Below are 24,159 nucleotides of genomic sequence, written 5' to 3' on the forward strand. Positions count from 1 at the left end.
ATAGAATGGGGGAATACCTAGTAAAAAAGGAAAAAGTATATGGGGCGAAATGTTTTAGTGTTTTCTAATTTCAGCCATGATGTTGATCATGAATATGAAATTTTTTTATTTAAAACAAAAATTCCTAAAAAAAAAAGAATAAAAAATATTTTTTAATTTCTCTCTCAACCATTCATTTTACGTGCAACATTTTTTGACATCCATATTTTGATGCATAAGGGACCTCACAACAATAGTGAGTTGGCTGACCTACCAAAACTGTTAAATGAATCGATCTCTTGGAATTTGGGGATGCTATATGCCCTGACTGCTCTGACCAGTGTATCTTGCTCTTTCTTAGTGCAGGCAACATGCAGGGTTCTTGGTTGGCCACGGTTTGGTCGGTCTGAACCTTAAAAAAGGACTTGGGCTGTATAATATAGCATTAGTTGGGCCTAGGCTTCGACCTCGGCCTAGTTTATGTTTATCCTTTTCTTTTAATCTACCGGCCGTAACCTTGACTGGGCTTGGTGGGCCAGGCCTGGCCCTAGCTAGGCCTAGCCCATCGTCAGCCCTTCTTTCTCTCGATTCTCAACAAAGAAAATGACACAAATGGCACTGTTTTTGAAGGATTGAATTTTACTCAATTATGGCTGCCAAAAAAAGTTTTGAACACCAGCACCATATCCTCCGGCAAAGTTTGAGAGGGCAACTTAATTATTCAAATTAAGTTAAGATTTTTAAAAAGAAAAAGGTTATATATGGCCAGGCTCTAAACAATCAAATTAAAGCACACCTCCCATCAATTTTCAAGTTCTTCAAGTGTAAAGCATATGCAGTCCTATTTTTTAAGCTTTAGATTTTATAATGGAAAGTTGTTTCATGTGGGCTGGACTGCAGGACTACATATGCAGTCCAAAAAGTGTAAAGCATCCATCTTAAACATGGATGCAAATAGATGTTCTATCTAAAAACAATGGAAACTAATGGGTCCAAATGTTTTTTTACTAGAATTATTATTTGTAGTTTTTAAAAATTTCCTTATTTTTCCATACTCATGATCTCATGTTAGAGATTACATATCTTTAAAAATTAAGATAAAAAATCTATCTTAAAAATAGATTTATTAATAGGCCCATATTTTTACATATGTGGGTTTGGCCGCATAGAAACAAAATCCTTTTATAATTAAAGATGAAAATAATTTTTCAAGCCATCACAAAAATTTTTAATATTAAAACAACATCTTTAAACATTATTGGAAAGTGCGCTTTTATTGTGATTGTGTGGAGCCTTGGCCTTATACAAACAACACCCTTTATAACCCTTTAGAAAATAATGTATATTGAAAAGGATGCTTCACATTTCGCAGAAAGAGAGGCAGGAGTTGAGCTGGCTTCCCACACCAGACAAATTTGAGGTCACATTCTTACGTCTTGTTAGTGCAACCACCTCAAGTAATACCTTCTCTCTGTCTTCATCTTTCCTCCCACGAATTAGCATATCTCCAATACTATTTGAAAAATCATCGATACGGATCGAGAATCGTTAAATACCGTCCAAATTTTTAAATTCAACAGGTGAGTTGACTTTATCGAAATAATTTATATGTAAGATTATACACAATGAGACTATTTACCTATTATATAAAGAGGTCACGATTACTTATAACCATACGAGAAGAACTTTGATAGTTTGTATATGTCAAAAAGCTCTAGAAATTTTCATTTGAATTTTGTACTTGGTTATTAAAATAAATATCACCACTCAATTTTACATCTAATGGTCAAGATTAATAGTGACCACTTTATAAAAAAATATAAGTGGTCTAATACTTTTTCTTTATATTTATAAAAAAAAATTTATATAAAGTGTCAACTTTATGTTATTAAAATAGGGTGCACATCAAAAATCCACTTGAAAATGTTGCTTTCATGTCCAAAAGTCTTGCAATTAATCATCTCGATGTAGAAATGACAATAAAAGATCTCATGTCCTAAAAATAATATATTTTATAACTAGACTTGCAGTTCTACTCAGCCTCCACTATATTCAGATCGGTAGATTTTTAGGCCATTATAAAAATTTATGGCACCAAAAATGCATCTTTTAATAATATTTAAAGGTGCATTGCATTTTATTTTGATTATTTTAAGGTGGACACCTTGTGCATGTCCCACCCTTTATGTATATAATGACAAATCTATGTTTTAGTATGTGTTTTTTTACTTGAAATATCTAAATCATCAACGAGATGTACGAAAAATATATTTTCCTTTATTTTTTGCTTTTAGTAGTTATTTTGTTAGATTGCTCTCTACCAATGCAGATTCCACACTCAAATAAGAAAAAACAGTTGTGTGAGGTTGGTAAAATTTATATCATATTTTTATTATGAATCTTGATCGAATGTTATATCAGAACGAAATACATTTGAAATCATCGATAGGCGATAAAACTTAGGGAAAATTGACTTTGAGTGGTTTGAATATGTCTAACATCATGTTAGAACAACACCAAGAAGGTGAAGAAAAAATGTCTAGAAAGATATTAATGGAAGAAGTGAGGAGATATTCGATGATTTATAGTCTAATTGATGGTACGACTCTCGCTTACCTCAATAGACCCTGTTCCCAAGATAATCTCCCCTTCTCTCTAACTCACTCTCTCTCTAGATTCTCTCTCTATAAAATCTCTTTTTTTGAACGCATTCTCTGTCTATAAAATCTCTTCCCTGCATGACCTCAAAGAATTAGTTCAGAGCTCTCAGTCTATATTACACTTCACAGCCCTTCACAAAGCTTGCAGAGAGAGAAACACCAGACTATAAATCAAAACACCTGCTGGAGAGAGAGTCTCTCAATCAATTCACAGCTGCAGAGCCCCTTACAATCAGTTCTCTCTCTCCCTCCATTCTATTTGGTGTTCTAGAGAGAGAAAGACGCTTAAAACTCGGCATCAATCTCTCTCTCTCTCCTCCCCTTCTCCCTTTTGGCTCCAAATTTGCTACCCCAACTCATGAGAGCGAGATTTCTCAATTCGAAACCCATTCAATCTCACTGATTCCATGTCCCATTCCCCAACTTTCTAGAGAGAGAAACAAACTTCCAATTCCAAATTACTCAATGTTGGCTAACGGCACGCCCCCGCCCCTAACGGACGGTGAAGGCTCCGACCTCCTCGAATGGCTAACGGCCGACCGTCACGACCCCTTCCTACCGTTACCGTCCCCGTTACCTTCTCTTGACGGCACCGTCTCCTGGTGCGATTGGGAACCCGTCGAGCTTGATCCTAACTGTAACGGCAAGCACAGGAGCTCAACTGACGGTGACGGTAATGGAAACGGCAGCAGCAGAGAAGTCTTTGACGGTTACTATGGCGACCGTGATGATGACGGGGACAGCGACGGTAACGGCGAAAAAGTTGCAGGAATTGACGGCAGCGGCAGAAACGGCCGGAAGAGACCAAATAACGCTTGCAGTAACGACCAGAGCAAGAGGGCATGCAACGGTAACGGAAAAGACGATTTTGTAGGCGAACGTAACGGCAGCTTGTCGCCTCAGACAGGGGAGAGCAGCGAGGCCGAAATTACGCCGGCGTTAGCGCCCGTTACGACGGAGGCCAAGCCAAAGGGATGCGGCAACGGGAAGAATAACGGGAAGGAGTCCCGATGGGCTGAGCAACTATTAAATCCTTGCGCGTCCGCAATTGAGGCCCGAAATAACGCCCGTGTTCACCATTTGTTGTTCGTTTTACGGGACTTGGCCTCGTTATCAGGTGACCCGAACCATAGACTCGCTGCCCATGGGCTCCGAGCCTTAGCTCGTAGGCTCGAGCAGCAACCGAGCCTGCCAGGACCCACCGGGTTCGCCAACTCTGAGCCTCGGGCATTGCACCGAGCCTTACTCAAGTTTCACGAGCTCAGCCCTTGGTTTTCATTCTCTCACACGGTTTGTAACCAAGCCCTGATCCAAGCCTTGGGCTCGAGCCCACAAGGCCAGGGCTCAAGTCCGGTTGACATGGGCTCGACGTTGCATATATTGGATATTGGTGTTTCGCATGGGATCCAATGGCCCACATTCATCGAGGCGATGGCGAGGAAGGCGCCGACCATGAGCTTGCGTCTCACGGTGGTGACGGGCTTGATCGTGCCATTCGCTTCGGGGCCTAATGGCGACGATTTTCCTGTGCGGCTCACTAGGTTTGCAACCTCATTCAATATGAAATTGGACATCAAGGTGGTCAGAAAAGCCCTAGAGAATCTAACGGTCGAGGACTTAGGAATCTTTCCAGGCGAGAGATTGGCGATTTGCGTGCAATCTCGGCTCCATGAAATTTCTGAAAATAATGGTGACCGCCGGAAATTTCTCGGGTTTCTAAAGGGCTTAGGAGCAGAGGCTATGTTTTTAAGTGAAATTGATGGTGGCGAAACCGGTTTACCTGACAAAGGAATTGGTTTTAAAGCCAAAGAAACCGGATTTAGGGCAAATGAAATCGGCTTTGACTCGAACGAAACCGGTTATGCGGCCAAAGAGACCGGTCCTGGGGCAAACGGTTTTGCATCACAAGAGAGCGGTTTTGGGGGAAAGGAAGGTGGCTTTACTAGGTGGTTTAGCGAGGGAGTGGAGTTTTTATGGCGGTTTTTGGATTCATGCGGTGTGGGTTTTAAGGGGAGAGAGTGTGAAGAGAGAAGATTGATAGAGGAAGAAGTTGCAGAGATGTGTTTTAGTGCAGAGAGAGAATGGTGGGGAAAGAGGAAGTGGGGGGACGAGATGAGGAATTTAGGATTTATTGGGGGTGTTTTGGGGGAAGAGATGGTTGAGGCTGGGAGGGTATTTTTGAAAAAATATGATTCTGGGTGGGAAATGAGAGGGGATGAGGGGTGTCTTTCTCTGTTTTGGAAGGGGCAGCCTGTATCTTTTTGCTCTCTTTGGTTGGTGCCTAAGCGATGAGAGAGGGGAAGGATGGAAATAGGTTAAAGGGCTCGGGGGTCACCTCTTTTTTTTTTTTTTTTTTTTTTTTTTTTTTTTTTTTTTTTTTTTTTTTTTTTTGGAAGGGGGTTTAGAGTTAACTTGAGATTATGGGGTTAATTGAAATTTTGAAGAAGGGGAAGAGTCACATGTGATGGGTCATTTTTGTAAATAATTAGCCGATTTCAAACAATTGAGATAAGGCATAATGAAGATTGATAATGATCATAAATTACACTTTTTTTTCTTTTTTCTTTTTTGGCTTGGGTGCTTTCTTTTTTCTAGATAATTACAGTAATATTCCATGTGAACAGAAGAAGTAGAAAAAAGTCCTTGATATACCATATTTTTATGTCCATGTCTCTCTTTTTTTCTCGCTTTTTCTAGTTTTCCATAACGACCTTAGTTCGTTGTCTATCTCACTGGTTTGAAACCTGCTACTTCCGAATCGATATTCTTGTGAGCAAAACGCCAGTTTGGAATTAGCAACCCTGAAGTGATGGAGACATACATTTCCATATTTTTAACACAAAAAACCAATTCAGAACTAGCAGTTCGAAACCAAAACACATCTAAAGATGTGAAACTCGTTCCCCTCCCCAAACGAAAAATCATTCCTCACCCCAAATGAAAACGGGAAATGGTTTGACAAACCAATCAAAATAAGTAAAGCCCCACTTCATAACGCATCGAAATTTGTAATTCAAGTATTGGAAAACCTTTACATGGATCTTTTCGGCTTGAACATTATGGTTGTAAAGAAAAAATTAAGATTTCAAGTTTTATAAATAGTTTATATTGTAACAAATTATCTATTTCACCTTAAAATTAAGTGTTTATAGATATGCACTATTTTTTTTAGTTTCAAATTTCATTGTCGATGTTGAAAATTGATTTTAGTGCCAAATTGATTTTAGAACCATCACATAGATTTCTATTGCCATGTAATCATTGGTTTAAAAATATTTCAAAAAATCAACAAAAAACTTTAGAAAAGATTTCTGAAGTATATGGCTTAGGAATAATAAATGATATAAACTTAAACCCTGAGTCAAAAAATTTGCTAAAAAGTTTGAACAATCTTTGAATTAAAATAATGTTTTCAAAGACGTTTATGAATCATGTAAGTCAGTCGGCTTTGGGACTGAAATCCTGACCCTAGAAGAAGAGTATAATGATTTCAAAGCCATAAAATAAATTCTTGAATACTGAAAATCGCGGTATATCAAGGAAACCGATTTCGAAGAAAGATCAAAGCTTCAAAAAAAAGTATGCAAGGAAAAGCCAATATTGTCAATATGATAGAACATTAAAATAATATTTTATGGGACAGCTCGACTGTAAAATTATTCAGCACACATGTCTCGATGATACAAAACATGATGTCATCAATAACGTAGGCTATGATATAGCCGCTGATGTCATCAATGTTACCTCATCTGATCCTTCACCGGCCAAAATTAATGCTGCCAGGATGACTCATCCTTTGCTTTAATAAACCAAGACATCTCATCAGTTGCTTTAATAAAATCAAAACATCTCATCAGTTTCATTAATGAAAACCTGACACTCTGTAATTAATGTTTTCATCTACTTTTCCTGAACACTTCACAGCTAACTTTTAAGTGCTTTCCAAAAGATAAATTGAAATTGCAAGGGGAGAATTTATTTTGTTTTTACCAAGCCTAAAAACTTCATGCAATGAGAAATCGCATCTGCCTCTCATTAAAAACTGAATGTGTGGAAATTCTCTTTCAAAACGTCATTCCTCAACTGAACATCTCTCTCCAAATGGGAGTCAAACCTCACCCTAAATTAAAAATCATCTCTCTCTCTCTTCTCAGTTAAAAAAATGTGCGATGAGGCAAGGCTCTTGGAAGAAAAGAGTGTAGCCGTCCAACACCTTTTACTGGGGACTGAACATAGGATGTTGGCATCCAGTACTTTGTCAAAAATAAACCAAATAAAGGATAAGTATGGGGCAAATTACAGCCACTTGTCAATAATTTATTTCATTATTTGGGATGCTTTGTGATCTAATTTTTGGGTTCTATGATTAAGATATAAGAGTACAAACAAGAGAACTGGTTGTCCAAAATGATTACAGACAATTTACTTTGGTTAAGGAAATTTTTAGGTGCTTTACCTTTGAACCTTAAGATCCATAGTAGTTGATTTCTCCAATCAAAAGAGAGTCCTAATATGGGCAAGGCAATCTGAAGCTTCTTCCATCTTAGTTTGCATCAGCGTTTCAAAACCCGGATCAGTGGGGGTGATCGTTCACCCCAAGATTTTCATGTTGGTTTGCTACATCCAATATCCGAATTGTATTAGAATTGGTAATCCAAGAAAATATCAAAAAATAAAATAAAGAAAAATCAAAATCAAAATTTGGAATTTAAAGTAAATGAAAAATCAATATCTCTCTCTGAAATTTAAGAACGAATAATAAATTAATGTGATTGTAATTATTTTAAGGACAACTCACTGTTCAAATTTTGAGAGTAGAATTTTCTAAAATCACCATTAGTATGATAAATTCTAGAATAACCCATATGTATATGGCCTTATTAGTTTCATAAAGCAAAGCGACCTCCATTTTTTATTTTTTTTTATTTTATGAGCAAACATGAATTCGAAGTAGTTTGGATTTTGGTCCCAAAACCATGGAAAACCTGGGAAACCTCAGCCTCACGCATTAAACAATGCCATATTCATTTTAGTCAAATTTCTATTTAAAACCTCATAACGGAAATGATAGGAACAGCTAATCTTTTTATTGCTTCTTTTTACAAAACACATGTAATCAAAGGTGCATGAGGTTAAAAATCGTTTACTTGGTTGGAAAAATCAAATGGAAAGGGTGGTCCCAACTCCCCAACATGCGACTCCATGAAAATAGGGCCATTTTCAAATGAAACAACTATTACTAATTCCTCACGAATCCTTTACTATGGATACCTCAATTATTTAGAGAAATGTATACAATATGACCCTCTGTATTTTTAAAAAAAAAAATGTTAACCAAAATTTATTGAAAAAGAAAGAGATTACAACCAAAGGATTACATCCGTCCCTAACCATACCATAGCCAAAGAAGAGGAAGCACAACTTAGCCAAGGACTCGGTCCCCCTATAACCATGGGCTAGGAGATTATCATATAACAAAAGCTATCAGGAGATTATCATATATTTAAAATTTGCAGCCATAACGATCTCAATTTCCAAAGGATCCTCATCTCTCTCTTACACCTAAGTCACCTTCAACCACCAAAGCCGAACCCAAGTTTTTAGCCTTAAAAATCTTCAATCCCTCAAAACATGAGGGGAGAAGTTCAGTGTGGTTAACTCCTTGCTGGCCCAGCATAGGAGAAGATAGCCTTCCCATTCAATCTCGCACCACCCCACCAAACCCATCCAGCCTAAGATTATCAAGTAACTATCGTCAAAGTTGATTTTTAAGTCCAATATGACTTTGATCGACACCTTGTACAATTCAAACAATAAAGATTATCAAGGTTCCGAGATACATCGACCTCAAAAAGGGTCAGGCCCTTATGTACAACAGTATGACCATCTATTTAAGGAAATCACAATCATTGCGAACCAAAAGTGGGTGGTTTGGGATCTGTCATTGAGCACAAAGTCCAAAATAAAATTTATGTAACTTACTTCAATTTAGTGTTCAAAAAATCGGTAACCCGATCCGGAATAATCCTAACATTTGTAAATGAGACTAACCAATTTAGTGTTCAAAAAATGTGAACGGGTCCCTCCATCTGCATCACATGCCCTAAAACCCCATAAAACAGTACCACATGCTATTTATCAGCGTTGACAACGCCCTTTTCTCCTGCCCACATCCCATTCCATATTTCAACAAAGGCAAATTTGTCAATGGTAGCGTTTATGTAATACATCATTTAGGAGTTTGCTTAGTCTTTATACAAAAATAATGATCCTTTCCCACACCCATGTGTATAGGAACCTAAAAGATCACCATTAAATTTGGCACATATCTCTAAAAAATTCTCTCCCAATTGATCAAATCGAAGGTGAAATGATTTACTTCACGAGCGAGGTCTTTGGTTCAAGTCTAGGATGGCCCAGCAGGATGGCCCAACTGCGCATGGAATAGAAGAAGCATCTTACTCATTCATGCATGCTCTATTTGGCCCGAGGGATATAGCTCAGTTGGTAGATCTCCGCTCTTGCAATTGGGTTATTGCGATTACGGGTTGGATGTCTAATTTCCCCGGTGGTAATAATAACATCTTGTACCTGAACTGGTGTATCACTTTTTTCTAATGGGGAAAAGGATATGTTCGTTGACTTGATTTTTCTTGATTGCTTCTCTCTTGTTTATAGTCATCTACATGAAACAATCAATAAAATAGAGTTTTTTTATTAATAATATTTATTTATTTGTTTTTATAATTTACAAAAAATAACAATACAAATAGTTAAGTTTTAATTACATATAATTATAAAAAGATATTCTAACTACTTAATTACATTAAATTTATTCCATATCTTCTTTCAAAAATAAAAAATCCTAAGTTAATATAATAATAAAATAAATAAATTGAGTTACAAATATTCATTTTATTGTTATGTTGCATTGTAATTTTTATTTTGATTATAAAATAATTTTTATAAACAATAAACACTCGATATGAAACAGATTCTCAATGTTTATATATTTTTTATACAATAATGAAAAGGGAAAGCTTTATATGTTCCCCCCACAACATAGAAGTTCTATGTTCCCCTACCATCCAGCCATCCATTTTTTATCAAGAGAGCCACTCACCATTTGATCTTAGATCCAACGTCTCAAAATATTTTATTTTTAGTTTTTTTAATACAATTTTTTTTTAATATGAAATTTGTACATGCCATCTTCTCATTGGGGCGCACCTATAAAAAATATTGACAATAATTTTTCGATAAAACATAATGACCAAAATACCCCTTGAAACTTTCAGGGGTATTTTGGTCATTTTATTTTACTGAAAATATTTTTTATATATTTTTCGTTAGTGCGAGTTTAATATAGGAATGGACGTCCAAAATTTGGTGTCAAAAAAGTTTATAAAAAAAATTAAAAATTAAATAGTATAGAGACGTGACAATTTGATGGGGGCAATCTTAGCCCTTCATTAAAATATGGAGGGTTGGATAAGGGGGACATAGAAGTTGTAGGGGAACCTAGAAAGCTTTCGCTAATGAAAAAACATAAAGCAATGGTCACTATTTCTTTTAGAAACTAAAATAACACTAGTTTTAGATATTTATAGTGATTTTTTAAAAAAACTTTGGGAAAAAATTTTGCTATTCGGCCTATTTTCCTGTCCGATCCACCGATGCGATAGGTATGGTAAGAGGACGTTTTGAGTCACCAATCCATTTTTTTAAACCGTGCTTCAATTTATCAAATTTCACATCTAATAGTATATAATCACATTATTTATTTGTAATAATAATTACCACCGTCACTATTTTCAATATTTTAAAAAATAAAAGCATTTGTGCTTATATTCTTTTGGGAAATAAAAACACTATATTTTCTTATGTATAAAAAAAATCTCTACAAAAATTTTAAGAAAGAAATTTGTGGTTTCTTAATGATCAACCCAAAGAAAAATGTCCCTATTTGGAGAGAAAATTTTAACAAAGAAATTTGTGGTTTCTTAATGATCAAAAAAAAAAAGAATGTCCTATTAGATTTGGAGAGAGAGATTTAAGGATACAACAAGAGAGATCTAACGAACATCATCATCATCCGAACATTATCCCAACCATCCAGGGTCGAGAGATCCCAAGTATATTTCAAAAAATTCCATGAGGAATATGGCTAATGGGTATGTATATTACAACTTTCAAAATATTTTCAAATGGGGGCATAATAAGAGAGAATACTCTAAGAATTTCATGTGCACAATGGCTAGTGGCCATGTGAATGTAATGACTTTCAAAATATATTCAAGTTGCGGCTTGGTCTTATCATGGAAGAGGGGCTTGAAAAAAAGCTTTTCACCTAACTAGCCTATATACAAAGGATCCAACCACGAAAAAGACCACTTTGCTTTGCAACTACTTAGTAACACCACTTGTACATGCAAATAAATGCTTTGAAACTTAGTTTTTCCATGGAATTATCTTACCAAAACTTTTCTCTTAAAAGGTGAGAATTCAACATGAGTACTTGGATGAAGCTTTCTATACTTCCCCTAATCTACATTGTTTTTTTTTTAGTTTTGTTTCTACAAAACATTTTGACACCAAAGTTTGGGCCCCCACTCCTTTCTTAAACTAAGATCTGAAATATATATATATATATAATACTCACAATAAAATGATCAAAATAACATTGAAAGTTTCAAGAGGATTTTGGTAATTATATTTTATTAAAAATATTTTCTACTTTTTATTAGATGTGCACTTTTAAGATGATGACACATACGAAATTTTATATTTATATAATTTGTATGGTAAAAGCTAAAAATAAACTACTATGAGACGTCAAATCTAGATCAAATGATCAATATCTTATTTCCCTGGTAAATAGGATGGCTGGATGGGGGGAATAGAACTTCTATACCGAGTACTTGTATTAGAAGTAGCTCTCTAAGAGGTGAGCTCTTAGCATAGGGCCTGTAGATGCTAGGCGTAGGTTTTAGAAAAAAAAGTAGAACCGCATATCACGGCCTGTCCGAATATATAGTTTCAATGTTGACAAACCTATGATGGCTAGAAAATTAAGCTCCAAAAATTGTGCAAATCTAGCATTTATGTAAAGACTTTGAAAATAAACGGTTTAAATATCTTATTAGCTACACTATTTTTTTTTTTTCAATGTCCACAATTTTTGTAATTAAAATGATCAACTTGAGGGTTTTACAGCACCGAAATTACATTTTCAGTGGGGTTTTTGAAGTGTCGCTTTACTTTTTATCGCAAAGCCTAGGACTTACTATAAAACTAGCAATACGCACATACGTTGCACGTTATATTTAATATTAATGACTGAAACATATTTATTATTGATAAATATTTTCAATAAAACATGGCGTAAGATTCTTGAATTTTATCCTCACAATATTAAATAATTATGATTTTTTAAAACCATAAAAGAAATAAATAAATAAATATATTATTTATGATAAAATAAGATTAACAGATACCAAAAAAATTATAAAATCTACTTTAAACAGAGGAATCTTTAAAATTGAATATTGTATCAAATAATTACAATTAATACAGTATATTAAAAATATTTACTTAACACATATCCATTTGGCACAAATTAAAACAAAAACAATTAAATAATTCAAATTGCATAAATAAAAGTGATAGAGATTTTTTTTTTTTTCAATTTCGTTGTGGATGTTAAAAATTACAAAAAAAAAAAAAAAAAAAAAAAACAAAAAACAAAAAACAAAAAACAAAAAACAAAAACAAAGCAACACAAAACAAAACAAAAAAACAAAACAAAAAAAAATACAAAATACAAAAAAATGAAAAATAAAATTATTACATTATTTTTAAAATATATATATTTTTTTACAAAAAATAATTTATATAACATTATTTCATAATTTGGATTATGTTGTCTTATATTATTTTCATATTTTTATAAAATAAACTATAATTATTTATACTTTTAGGCAACAAATTTTTTTGGCTAGAAATAATTATTTACTAATAAATATTATAATTTCACTTATATTGATTACAAAAACACTTAAAATGATGATTTATTTGTATTGATATTATTTTTTAAGATAGTATATTATAATTTACCAAAAAGAGAATAAATTTACTAATATATTATAATTTCAGTGCTAAATTAGTGCATATATTTCAACATAGTCAGTACACACATAGAGATATGGTTTCAAGAAAGCAAAGTTTAGAGATGTACTCATTGTATGCATCTATGTTTGTAGAGAATTTCCTATGTTGTCAACAATTTAACAGTTTTCCATTTTTCAACCATTCCAACTCATGCGAAGGATTGGGAAAAATATTATTCATTGAAATATCCGTAGAAAAACTATTTCAAGGAAATAGGAAATCTAAAAAAATATTAATAAACTCACCTCTAGCTGCCCATGTAAATTATGTGATTTGACTGTGTAGAGAAAAGCATCAAAGGCTTGGGAAAGAACAATATTACAAAGTAAAAGTTAACGTTAATGGACCTAAAAGTAAAAAATAATTCATTACTACTTAATTAATCAAAAACTAAAAATAATTCATTTTTATGATCAAGTTAGAAGCATATATTGTTAAGGTTGGGCATTAGAGAGAGTGACCACATTGAGAGAGATGTATACCTTTTAGACTAATTAGTACTTGGGTGCGTGTAATAGAGCAATTGTAAAGAGTAAAGAAAGAAAGAGTAAGATTTTAGAAAAGAGTGTTATATTTTTGGAAAGAGAGAGATATGAAAGAGGGTGTGTGAGATTTGAAGAAAGGGTAAAAGAAAAAAGATTTGAGTTTGTTTGAGAGGGAGAGAGAAATAGAAAGAGGCCATTTGGAAAGAAAAAGTATAGAGATTTTAGAAAGAGTGTGTAAAATAAAAAAAATATAGAAAGTAAAGAGAGAGAGAGATTTTAGAAAAGATGATGTATGAGATATTTTAGAAAAGAGGTGATAGAGATAGGAAAGAGGTGTGCAAAAGATTTAAAGAAAAAGTAAGAGAAAAAATTGAATTCATTTCTATATTAAGAGAGAGAATGGGAGAATGGGAATTAAGGAAAGAGGGAGATTTATTTTTGGTGAAGAGAATGAGAGAGAGCGAGAGAGGGAGATATTATTGCGAGAGATAATGATTTAAGAAAAGAAGAGAATGTACGTTGGGAGAGAGAGAATGGAGAGAGAGATATTACTGAGAGAACTGGAGAGTAATTCAAGGAAAAAGATTTTATTTTAGGGGAGAGATTTAAGGAAAGAAGACCGGAAAAGACAAATATAGTGTTGAAAAAGATAGGGAGAGAGAGAATTGTGAGAGAAAGATAGGGGGCAATTAGGAAAAAAAAAACTGCAAGAATAGCGAAAGTATTTCTCTTGCCTAATGATTTAAGGAAAGAAGCGAATGAAATACAGCGTTCAGGGAAAGAGAGATATATTATTGAGAGAGAAAGCGAAAGAGTGATTTAAAAAAAGATATTTTATTTTAGGGAAAAGATTTAAAAAAAGAATGGAGGGAGAGAGAAAATGGTCTTGGGAAAGATAGTGAGAGAGATATTATTGAGAGAGAGAATGGAATAGAGTGATTTAACCAAAGAGATATTTTATTTTAAGGGAGAGATTTAAATATCGTTTGGATGCTTGAAAATATATTGTCCGTAAAATATATTATTGTAATAATAATATTACTAAAGTAACGTTATTACTGAGTAATACATTACCTGCAAATGGATTGTTACTGTTTGAGTAGTATTTTGATGGTTACGGTTTAGGTAGTATTTCGATGCAACATGGTAAATACATTGCCACTGTTTGGTTATGTCTAGAAGAAATATGGGCCTATAAACTATCATTTCTGTCTTTTTGGTGACAAAATTCCATTGAAATGTGAAATTGGCACTATTCTAAAAAGATTTTCTAATAATAACATCATCACCTTCCAAAAATATTTTCTATTATCAACTTGTACCATTCTAAAGTCATGGTGACACAATTTTCTACTTATTTTGCATGTCTTTGACACTAACATGATTAGACTTTAATTTCAACATGATAAATAATTGGTTACGATAAGTCATTGGAATAATATGATTGGAATAACATGATTTTATTGTGATAAGCATTATTTTTATTTTTATTGGGATAGAGGGACGTAGAAATGATTGTATCCCTCATTAATAAAAATAATAATTGGTAATCAATGAGAAATTAGACAATACAATAGTAATAAAAAATTTCACACAACATAATCCTCATAATTGTTATATAAGATGATTGTTATATGAGAGATATGGCTTCACATCAACGCTACAACCCACATTGGGGATAGAGGGATGTAGAAATGATTGTATCCCTCATTAATAAAAATAATAATTGGTAATCAAATAGAAATTAAACAATACAATAGTAATAAAAAATTTCACACAACATAATCCTCATAAGATATTAGTAAAATCTCAACTGAAATAAGATACCTCTTTAGTCTCCTCTAATGCCTCAAAATTTTCTACTGTAATTACCAAACCTTCTAATTTACTAATCAAATTTCTTCTCATTTTTAAACTTGTACCATAAAGATTTTGAATTTGGTATCATAAATTTATTGTTTATTTGAAATTATATAGAGAGACATTTGAAATACTTCTATAAAAAATAAATAAAAATAAGGCTTATCACAATAAAATCATGTTATTCCAATCATATTATTCCAATGACTTATCATGTTGAAACCAAAGTCTAATCATGTTCGAATACATGTGATTCTTTATAAGTGCCAAAGGCCTACAAAATAAGTAGGAAATGGTGTTATGATGACTTTAGAATTGTACAAGTTATTATTAGAAAATCTTTTTGGAATGGTGATGACATTATTAGAAAATATTTTTGGAATGGTGTGATGATGACTTTAATTCCATATTTCAATAGAATTTTGTGATAAAAAAAAAAAAAAAATGATAGTTTATAGACAAGTGCTAGTAAAATGTTGTTAATGCATTTCCCATATTTCTTCCCGACATAGCCAAATAGTTTATAGGCAAGTGCTAGTAAAATGTTGTTAATGCATTTCCCATATTTCTTCCGACAGCCAAACAAAACAGTAACAATGTATTTACCAAGTTGCATCTAAATACTACCCAAACAGTAACAATCCATTTACAAATAATGTATTACGCCAATAATATATTTTCCAGACAATATATTTCCAGGTATCCAAAAGACCCCTGAGGGAAGTAGAGAAAGCTTGCTTATTTCACAAACACTATATTTTCAGGCATCCAAACGACCCCTAAATGAAGTATAGAAAGCTTGCTTTTGTACAATCTTTACAAAATGAAGGCTACTATTGAATTTTTCGAATGCATCTCCATGCATCCACATCTCTCAAAGCTGAGCCCTTGTAATTTATATCACCACCATCATCAAAATCTTCTTACTCCTTTCTCCATATAAGCTCTGATCTCCACCAAGGGCCCCTTAACCCTCCAGGAGTTCCTGAATTGTTGTCCTTGAAGACTATGGAGATGGGTAAAACCCCTGATACCATAGAATATTTGGCTAAGAAATAACCCCACATATGATAGGGAAGAATATGAAAATCTTGCCTACTCTTGGCAAATTCAGTTTTTCAAAGGCATGTGGCCTCTCTTACTCTCGTAACTTCTCTTAGAATACTTGGCGAAGAAACAAAACCCACAAGGATATATGTTTGAACTTTATTGATGATAAAGATCAATCGGTAATCAGGAAAAGTGTGCATGGGTGCGAACAATTGATATAACCAGAACCATTATACAGCATCATACATATAGTCGATAACTTTGTATATAATTTTGGGGCGAATATTTTCTGATGTCTAGAAATCCAGAATTGTGTAATAGGTGAAGAAGATTAATACAATCAGAAGCATGTCCCTCTCAATAGGTAACTCCCAAAAAAACTACAGTATAAACTTTTGTCAATGTCCAAAAAGAAACATTAAAACTTTTTAATGCTGCAGAAATGTATCTATCTACACACACACTAAAAACTTTTCACTAGCATCTTAACAAAGAATTTTCAGTTGAAAAACTCATGCATCTGAACTTTTCTCTTCAATATGTATTGATATCAAGTTCTATAGTATTAGAATTTACAAGAGAATGCGTACCCCTAAGAATCATATATCCTGATGGAGCTTTGAATGTCCTGCCTGCACAATGGGCACCTTGGAATAGCATCATGTTCCACAAGAGCAGCACAACGAGCACAACAAACAAGGTGGCCACAAGGGAGAAAAGCAGAGCGCTTTCGCCTCATTAGGCATATGATACACAATTGTCCATCAGGTACATCACCTGTCTCCTCATTTTCAGTCATCTCAGGCGTAGAGCTTCTTTGTTGTTGGGCTTGCCTCCAAGATCTCCACTCTTGCCACTTACTCCTATTCCTGCACAAAGACGAAAGTGACATTTTTACCCTTTCATTTTCTTCGTTCCTTTTACTTGTTATTGAAGAGTTCTGAGATATAAATGGTCCTGGGAAGATCATGTATTTCGTCATGGGAATAGGATAACTGCTGTTGTTTGACGTGAATGTCTTTACATCACCTTCTTGTTGCCTAGCAACATAACACCCGGGAAACTCTGACAAGGACCTGTATAAAGTCTGTAATATTCTTTTGAGGGGTGTGTGTGAGAGAGAGAGAGAGAGAGAGAGAGGTGGGCTGCTAAAGAAAAGAGAAATAGCGAATCAAGTAAAAAATAGGGTAAAAAGAATCTAAGTTAACCTATTTCCCTTCTTTCCAAAAGAAACTGGTACTCACAGTATACCTTCTGAAAACTAGGATTATGTTTCTCAAAAGTAGAAGCAAAGACAAGCAACAGTAATGCTATTGTCTTGAAATAAACAAAAAGATGGATGCTTTGGAGTTCTACCAAATAGGAAAAGCTACTAGAAGATTGTGAAAGTCCAGATTGAGTGCTGAAATATCATTTTACGACCTAATTTACTCAGTCACAACAAATCAGAAACAGAACTTAGCACAAAAATCTATCGCTAAGCCCCAATAATGAGAAGATAAGCTATGAAGCGAACACATCAGAACTATTGTTTGTCTGAATAATTGTCAACTTTCACACATAGAGAAATTGCATCACCTTAAAGTCATTTGTGTCTAATCTCAAAGCAACTTCACTCAGCTAAAGGCTGACAATACTTTATAACTATCTAAAAGGAATGCAACAATACCTTAAAAAAACTTAGCCTGAAAAAATAAGATACCTTATGAAAGAGTAGCTTAAGATACCCACGGACAAGGTGCTAAGCAAAATGCCACCCCAAAACAAAAATCTTGTTTGAAGTGCAAGATCTGCAACCAACTGATCCTTAGTCAAGTCAGACCTGCATGGGTCAAATCAAGCATATGGTAAACATGAAATGACAGTTGTATCTGTAATGCTAACCTAGATCTAAAAGGCATCTCATAGCAGACAATGAATAGTAGAAACCACGTTATATTGTGTTTGGGAGAGAATAGTTCTAGAACGGTGAAAAGCTAGAGACTATATATGCATAAATGCATGTATTGCATGAAAGCAAGAAATGTGATTGGAAGAAAACATGACAAAATGATAGTCACAAATGAACTAATTACTAGTGAACATCTAAATTCAACATTCTACACATGATAGCATGGGTCTACCTAAATGAAGCATAAACCCAAATACAAACCATAAATCACCACCCCACCACTTAGAACAATGGAATTTTTTTTCAGAAATTAAGCCATTGCACTCCCCATCTACTGAACTATCCATCTATCCACACCAAAATGACACTTTTCCAAAGCTAGAGAGCCATGCATGTGGTCTCGAAAGCAATATAACAAATTTTCATCTAATTCACTTACAAGAAATATGGAAGCCATTCACAGGATCTGATCTCAGGAACTCCACATTGCAAATTGCAGTGGCCAACTGCAGTTATTTCCTTACCGGGTGGGAGGATCTTCTCTTCATCTAAAATGCCAACCTTCCAACAACAAACATTAAATAAACAATTTTAAGCACCTGGTATTTGAAATTTGTATGTTGCTTAGGAGCCAAGGGCCCAAGGCAGAGAAGCTTCAAAGGTAATGGATTTCAAAGAAAGTCACAATAAAAGATCACACTAGAAGTACAAAAACATCATTCTAGGCTAAAGAACTCACTGGATACCCATGTCCAAAAATAGCCTGTAAGAATGTGAAAGGGGTAGCCTGAATGGGGCGCAATTGATGATAAACAGTGGTAAGGGGTAATGAATGCCTCGAATTTTCCGGGTTAACAATGACATAATCAGAACACAGCCAGTTACCATCTTCAACAAGCACAAATGGAACCTGAAAGAGACATATCAGACCACATTTCAATTTAGGAAAATAGAACATAAATTAGAGTGTGAAAGATAACACATTGTTAAAGGGATACAATTTTTTCTTGATACTAAAAGTCTAAGACCATTGTCACATTTAGACGACAAGTACTTGAAAATGGATGTGCTGAAGACAAGTCAGAACATCAAAAGACAGCATATCGACCTAGGAATGGGCTCAAGGCTGGGGTGATCAAGGTAGTGAGTCGCCACAACATGACGTCTTGGGTTCCATTCCTACTATAGGTAGGGGTTCCCATCCCCACTGAACAACCCAAAAAAAAAAAAAAACAGCATATTGACCAATAAAACCTCTATCTAGCTGGGTAGAAGTTCAGAAAGATCAGTAATAGGATCAATGGCTCAATGGAGTGATGAGCTATAGTTGCCACGGTCATTGCTTTACTGTTGTGATAAACTTAATGTTGTAAGGAATCCACATCATAGCTAACATTTGTCAAGAAGTTAACCAAGCTATCCAATAGGTCCTCAAAGTAAAAATGCTCAAATGTCACAACGGAAAAGATCGGTAATAGGATCAATGGCTCGATGGAGTGATGAGCTATAGTTGCCACTGTCATTGCTTTACTGTTATGATAAACTTAATGATGTAAGGAATCCACATCATAGCTAACATTTGTCAAGAAGTTAACCAAGATATCCAATAGGTCCACAAAGTAAAAATGCTCAAATGTCACAAAGGAAAATACTTAAAACAGTTAATCATGGAGATGCCTTATTTTATTTATTTTTTAAAATTGATGTCAGAAACCTCAAAGCACAATACTTTACGGTTTCCCACAGGCAAGGTGACTGTTTCGCATGAGAAAACCCGACATATCTTCATCTTGCCATGGATGGGGATGTTGTAGGATGAGATAAGAACTAGCCATTCTATGTCATTCCAAACACATTTGAGTATAGTGGCTCTCCAGTCCATGCAACACAAATGAAAAATATTGCTTGTGACAATTCCATGATGTGGATTACGGGGTACAACCACATGTCACCATCTCCTATTCTGCTTGGTTGATACCAGATGCTCAATTTAACTGTTTTATTGATCCCACCAATTTGAGAAGTCATAACTTAATACCTGTCGAACCAAAAGACTACATAAGAGTGTTTCAGAAACTAGACAATAATATTCATGTGCTGTAATGCTGTTCACTGGATGTGTAATCATTCTTCGGAAATAGACTCATAACTTTAGCCCTTTTGCGCTTTCGACAATAAGTATACCTTGTGACACCAGTTCTAGGTGTGGATCTTCAAGCAAATCCTCCTTATGGGACAGTTAAGTCCTAAACCACGAGCCTCTATGGTTCTCTTGAAGCATACCCTAACACAACTATTCATTAAGAAAATTCATCCATGGCAGGGAGATCAGACGGATTTGGGATAAGCAAGCACTTTGCTTTTTCCTATTGAGCATTCACTGATGTATTGTAAGCCCTTGCACTCTAACCACAGGCCCACGAGCCCAAACCACTGAGCAAGCAGTTATGGATAATCAATCATACGTAAAATCATGGGAACAAGTAACAAGCGCTTCATACATTAGAGTACCCAGACTCACAAAATTGAGCTCCTGTACTTACTCAGCAAGAAATTTATGTATACAACATATTAGAGCAAGAGAGAGAGATTAAGAGAACTTATAACTAGCAACAAATCAAATGCACATTTCAGCATTTCTTGTTTCCCCAATACCTTCGAATAATAAGGGCTACTAGGCAGAAAAGATGTCATCACTCACTTCACTTGTTGCCAAGAAGACAGCTAAGTTACCAATTCTTGTGAATGCTTCATACTAATGAGTAGCTCAGAGAAATATTATGGATCAAACATAATTAATAAGTTTACAATCTAAAGAAGTAAGCAAAATATTGACAAAAATTCAGAATGCAAAAATGACGAAAAGGAGATACACAAATTGAATTTAAAGTCTTACTTGATTTTCATATAAAACTACTATCAATAAGATACTTTTTGGAAGGAAAATTTACCATTCTAAATGAGGTAGTGAGTTGCTCCTTCAAAGATCTCCCGAGCAGTGCACGCCAATCGAAATTCCATCCAAATATACCCCTCCATTCATTATATAGACACTTCACAAAATGAAATTGACCAAACAAATGAAAACCAGTAAGAGATCTCCCAAAGTTAAATCAGTTTAATACTATTCTCCGTAAATTTCAAACTTCGAGTAATCTATAGAACATCGACAAAATATGGATCCAAAAGTAATATGCTGCAATAACAAGTGACATATTCACAAAATGAGATGTAAATTTATATTCTACAGGCACTTCAGCATTTCAGTTTTAAGCAAACATTTCCACATGAAGAAGAGGAATACATGTGCCCTATATATATATATATATATATATATATAGAGAGAGAGAGAGAGAGAGAGAGAGACCATTTGGTGGGTGTTGGAAAAGAAAGGAGTCTCCAGACACTACTTCGACTTGGTGAGAGATATCTACGAGGGAGCGCTAACTAGTATATGAATAACTAGTTGAGAGACGAGTGAGTTTTCAGTGACAATAGGTCTATATCAGGGGTCAGCATTGAGCCCATATCTCTTTGTTTTAGTTATGGACAATTTAACTAGGCACCTACAAGATGAGGTACCGTGGTGCAGGTTGTTCGCAGATGACATAGTTTTGATCGATGAGACCCAGAATGGCATCAATACAAAGTTAGAACTTTAGTAGGATGCTCTAGAATCTAAAGGTTTTAAAATTAACCGGACTAAGACAAAGTATATGGAATGCAAGTTTAGTAATAATAGGAGTAGAGATGAGGAAGTAGTTAAGATTGACGGCCATGAAATACCAAAACAAGAGCATTTTTTATATCTTAGGTCGATAATTTAGGAAAATGGAAAGATAGAAGAAGATGTTGCACATAGAATTAGAGTTGGGTAGGTGAAGTGGAGATATGCACCGGAGTTTTATGTGATCACTACAAACTAATGAAGCTGAAGGAGAAATTGTATAGGACAGCTATGATACCAGCTATGCTTTATGGGGCTGAATATTGGGCATTCAAGAAACAACTTACCCATAGAATGAGTGTAGTTGAGATGACGATGAAATGATAGAATTCGAAATGAATATATTTAGGAGAATTTAGGTGTGGCACACTAGCACCAATAGGCGATAGGATGAGTGAAAGTAGACTTAAGTGGACTAGCCATGTGCTACGCCGACCCAATATAGTACCTATTAGGAGGTGCGAATTAGTTCAAGTAGAACGCTCAAAAAATGCAAGGGGTAAGCCCAAAATAACATAGTTAGAATTCGTGAGAAAAGATATGGGGACTTGTGGCCTCATTGAGGATGTAGCCCTTAATAAAGCAGAATGGTGGACCACGATTAGTGTAGCCAACCCCAACGAGTTGGAAAAGGCTCTAACGACGATGCTAATATACAAAGAGACCATTTACTTTTTGTACAAGGAGTTTACAAACACTATTTCCCCATCAAATTTCAAATCAGGTGGTTGTAAGGGTGTCATTGACTAAACTCAAAATTCAAAACAAAATTATATAGATGTGTGTATATGGAAAAGTATACAAGGAGACTATTTACTAATACAAAGAGGTGACAATCACTCTCTTTAGTCAGATTTCAAATGCGGTGGTTGTGATTATGTTTTTAACTAGACTTGAAGTTCAAAAAAACTTCCTCGAACTACAGGCCTTATTTGTGTTCCTGGCCAAGGCCTCCTCGTGCCGTGGTGGCCTGGCCCTACCCCCGCCCTTGGGCCGCCTGGCCCATTGCCAGACCTCCATTTGGGGAAACTTCTCTTTGTTTTAGAAAGTTTGAGCTTTGAGCTTGCGTGTTTACTCTTACAGACTAGTGCAAGCTTTGTGTTCCAGTCTTCTCTGTAATTTGCAAGTTGCAACGATGTTTTCATTTTTGCAGCAGTCAAGGAGATAGTGCAGTTCACGCCGCAGTTGAATAGTGATACCAGTTTTTCGCAGCAGTTAATGTTCTTGGTATACCGCAGGTAGTTAACAGAAATCCAATAAAAATTGGCTTTAGAAGACCCAAAGGCCAACATTTGCATCATATAATGCATTCATATGAAAACAGAGAGAGAGAGAGAGAGAGAGAGGTTTCTAAATTGGTTAGCACATTTGGTTGTTCCTATAAAAATCTGTAGAAAGAGATCACATAAGAGAAATAAAGAAAACAAACATTGGTAGACAGAAATCCAGAGAGAGAAACAAACTAAAACACTACATAACGATCACTCTAAGCTCCTAAACTTCTCTCGAGAGCTCAAAGTTATCTTAGATGAAAACCCAATAATAACAGAAAAACAAACCAAAGAGATAGCAAATATTACACTCTCCATGCTCAGAAACTAAGGGAACAAAAAATTAAACAAACACATAATTGATCCTGCATATTTTCTATGAATAATTGATAAAGATTAAAGACAACAAAGGCAAAGTAATCTTACAGTCTGTGTACTCAAAATTACGACCGCCTTTTCCCCTGAATCCTGAGAAAATAGAGGAACCTTCGAATTTCCATCAACTGTGGATTTTGCCTGAACTTGCCCTCTAACCACAACCAATTTTCCGCCTTCAGCCTGGTTTTCATCGCTTTCAGAGAAGAGGGACCGTAGATCAGAGATTCGGAAGGCTCTGGCTTGTCGAATTTTGGTTAGGGCAGAGGAGCTAGATCGAAATTTGGACCAAGTTTGGAGGGCAAAAATGGCAAGAGTGAAGCCTAGCAGAGCGCCATCGCCTGCTAGGGCAAGGCGAGCTACGGCAGCTGAGATCTCTCGTTCGTAAGAGGCCATGGCAGGAGCTTGGTGTTTTGGTGCTAAGTTAGAGAGAAGACGCTTCGCAATGGTCGATGATTAGTTCAAGATCAAAAGAGAGATTTTTACTTCGCGAGCTAAGTTTAGAGAGAGAGGTGCTTCGCAATTAAAATGATCGGTGGCTAGGTGCTAAGTTTAGGGACAGAGAGACGAAGGTGGCAATGGGCCCAGGACCGCCGGCTAGGCCCAACCTGGATATAGGTATTAGTCCAAAATTGGACCCTGTGAGTCAGGTTTGGGTGCAAATTTTGGATTTGGAATGCGATTTGAGTTT

At 35.1% G+C, this 24,159-nt stretch overlaps 2 protein-coding genes across 3 annotated transcripts; one reads left to right on the plus strand and one right to left on the minus strand.

The window, feature by feature from the left end:
* The first annotated feature begins 2,498 nt into the window (after positions 1 to 2,498).
* Positions 2,499 to 5,196, plus strand: LOC18439455 (GRAS family transcription factor). The gene has a single exon (XM_006849619.2). It carries the CDS (start codon positions 3,105 to 3,107, stop codon positions 4,929 to 4,931), a length of 1,827 nt encoding a protein of 608 aa, XP_006849682.1. The 5' UTR covers positions 2,499 to 3,104; the 3' UTR covers positions 4,932 to 5,196.
* Positions 5,197 to 6,836: 1,640 nt separating this feature from the next.
* SPL2 (E3 Ubiquitin ligase family protein) lies at positions 6,837 to 23,905 on the minus strand. 2 transcript variants are annotated; one of them, XM_020670541.2, is made up of 7 exons: positions 23,520 to 23,905; positions 21,047 to 21,148; positions 18,835 to 19,005; positions 18,535 to 18,656; positions 17,907 to 18,026; positions 16,795 to 17,073; positions 6,837 to 7,256 (listed from the first exon to the last, which is right to left on the minus strand). In XM_020670541.2, the coding sequence occupies exons 1-6, from the start codon at positions 23,862 to 23,864 to the stop codon at positions 16,797 to 16,799; spliced, it is 1,137 nt and encodes a 378-aa protein (XP_020526200.2). In that variant the 5' UTR covers positions 23,865 to 23,905; the 3' UTR covers positions 6,837 to 7,256; positions 16,795 to 16,796. The 2 variants fall into 2 exon arrangements, with proteins under 2 accessions (XP_020526200.2, XP_011625309.2); XM_011627007.3 differs by lacking the exon at positions 6,837 to 7,256 and adding an exon at positions 15,756 to 16,181.
* Between the last annotated feature and the right edge of the window lie 254 nt (positions 23,906 to 24,159).

This window comes from Amborella trichopoda, chromosome 4 (genome assembly GCF_054954075.1).
Source record: "Amborella trichopoda isolate Santa Cruz 75 chromosome 4, AtrichopodaSantaCruz75HAP2 v2.0, whole genome shotgun sequence".
In the NCBI taxonomy this organism is placed as follows: Eukaryota; Viridiplantae; Streptophyta; class Magnoliopsida; order Amborellales; family Amborellaceae; genus Amborella; species Amborella trichopoda.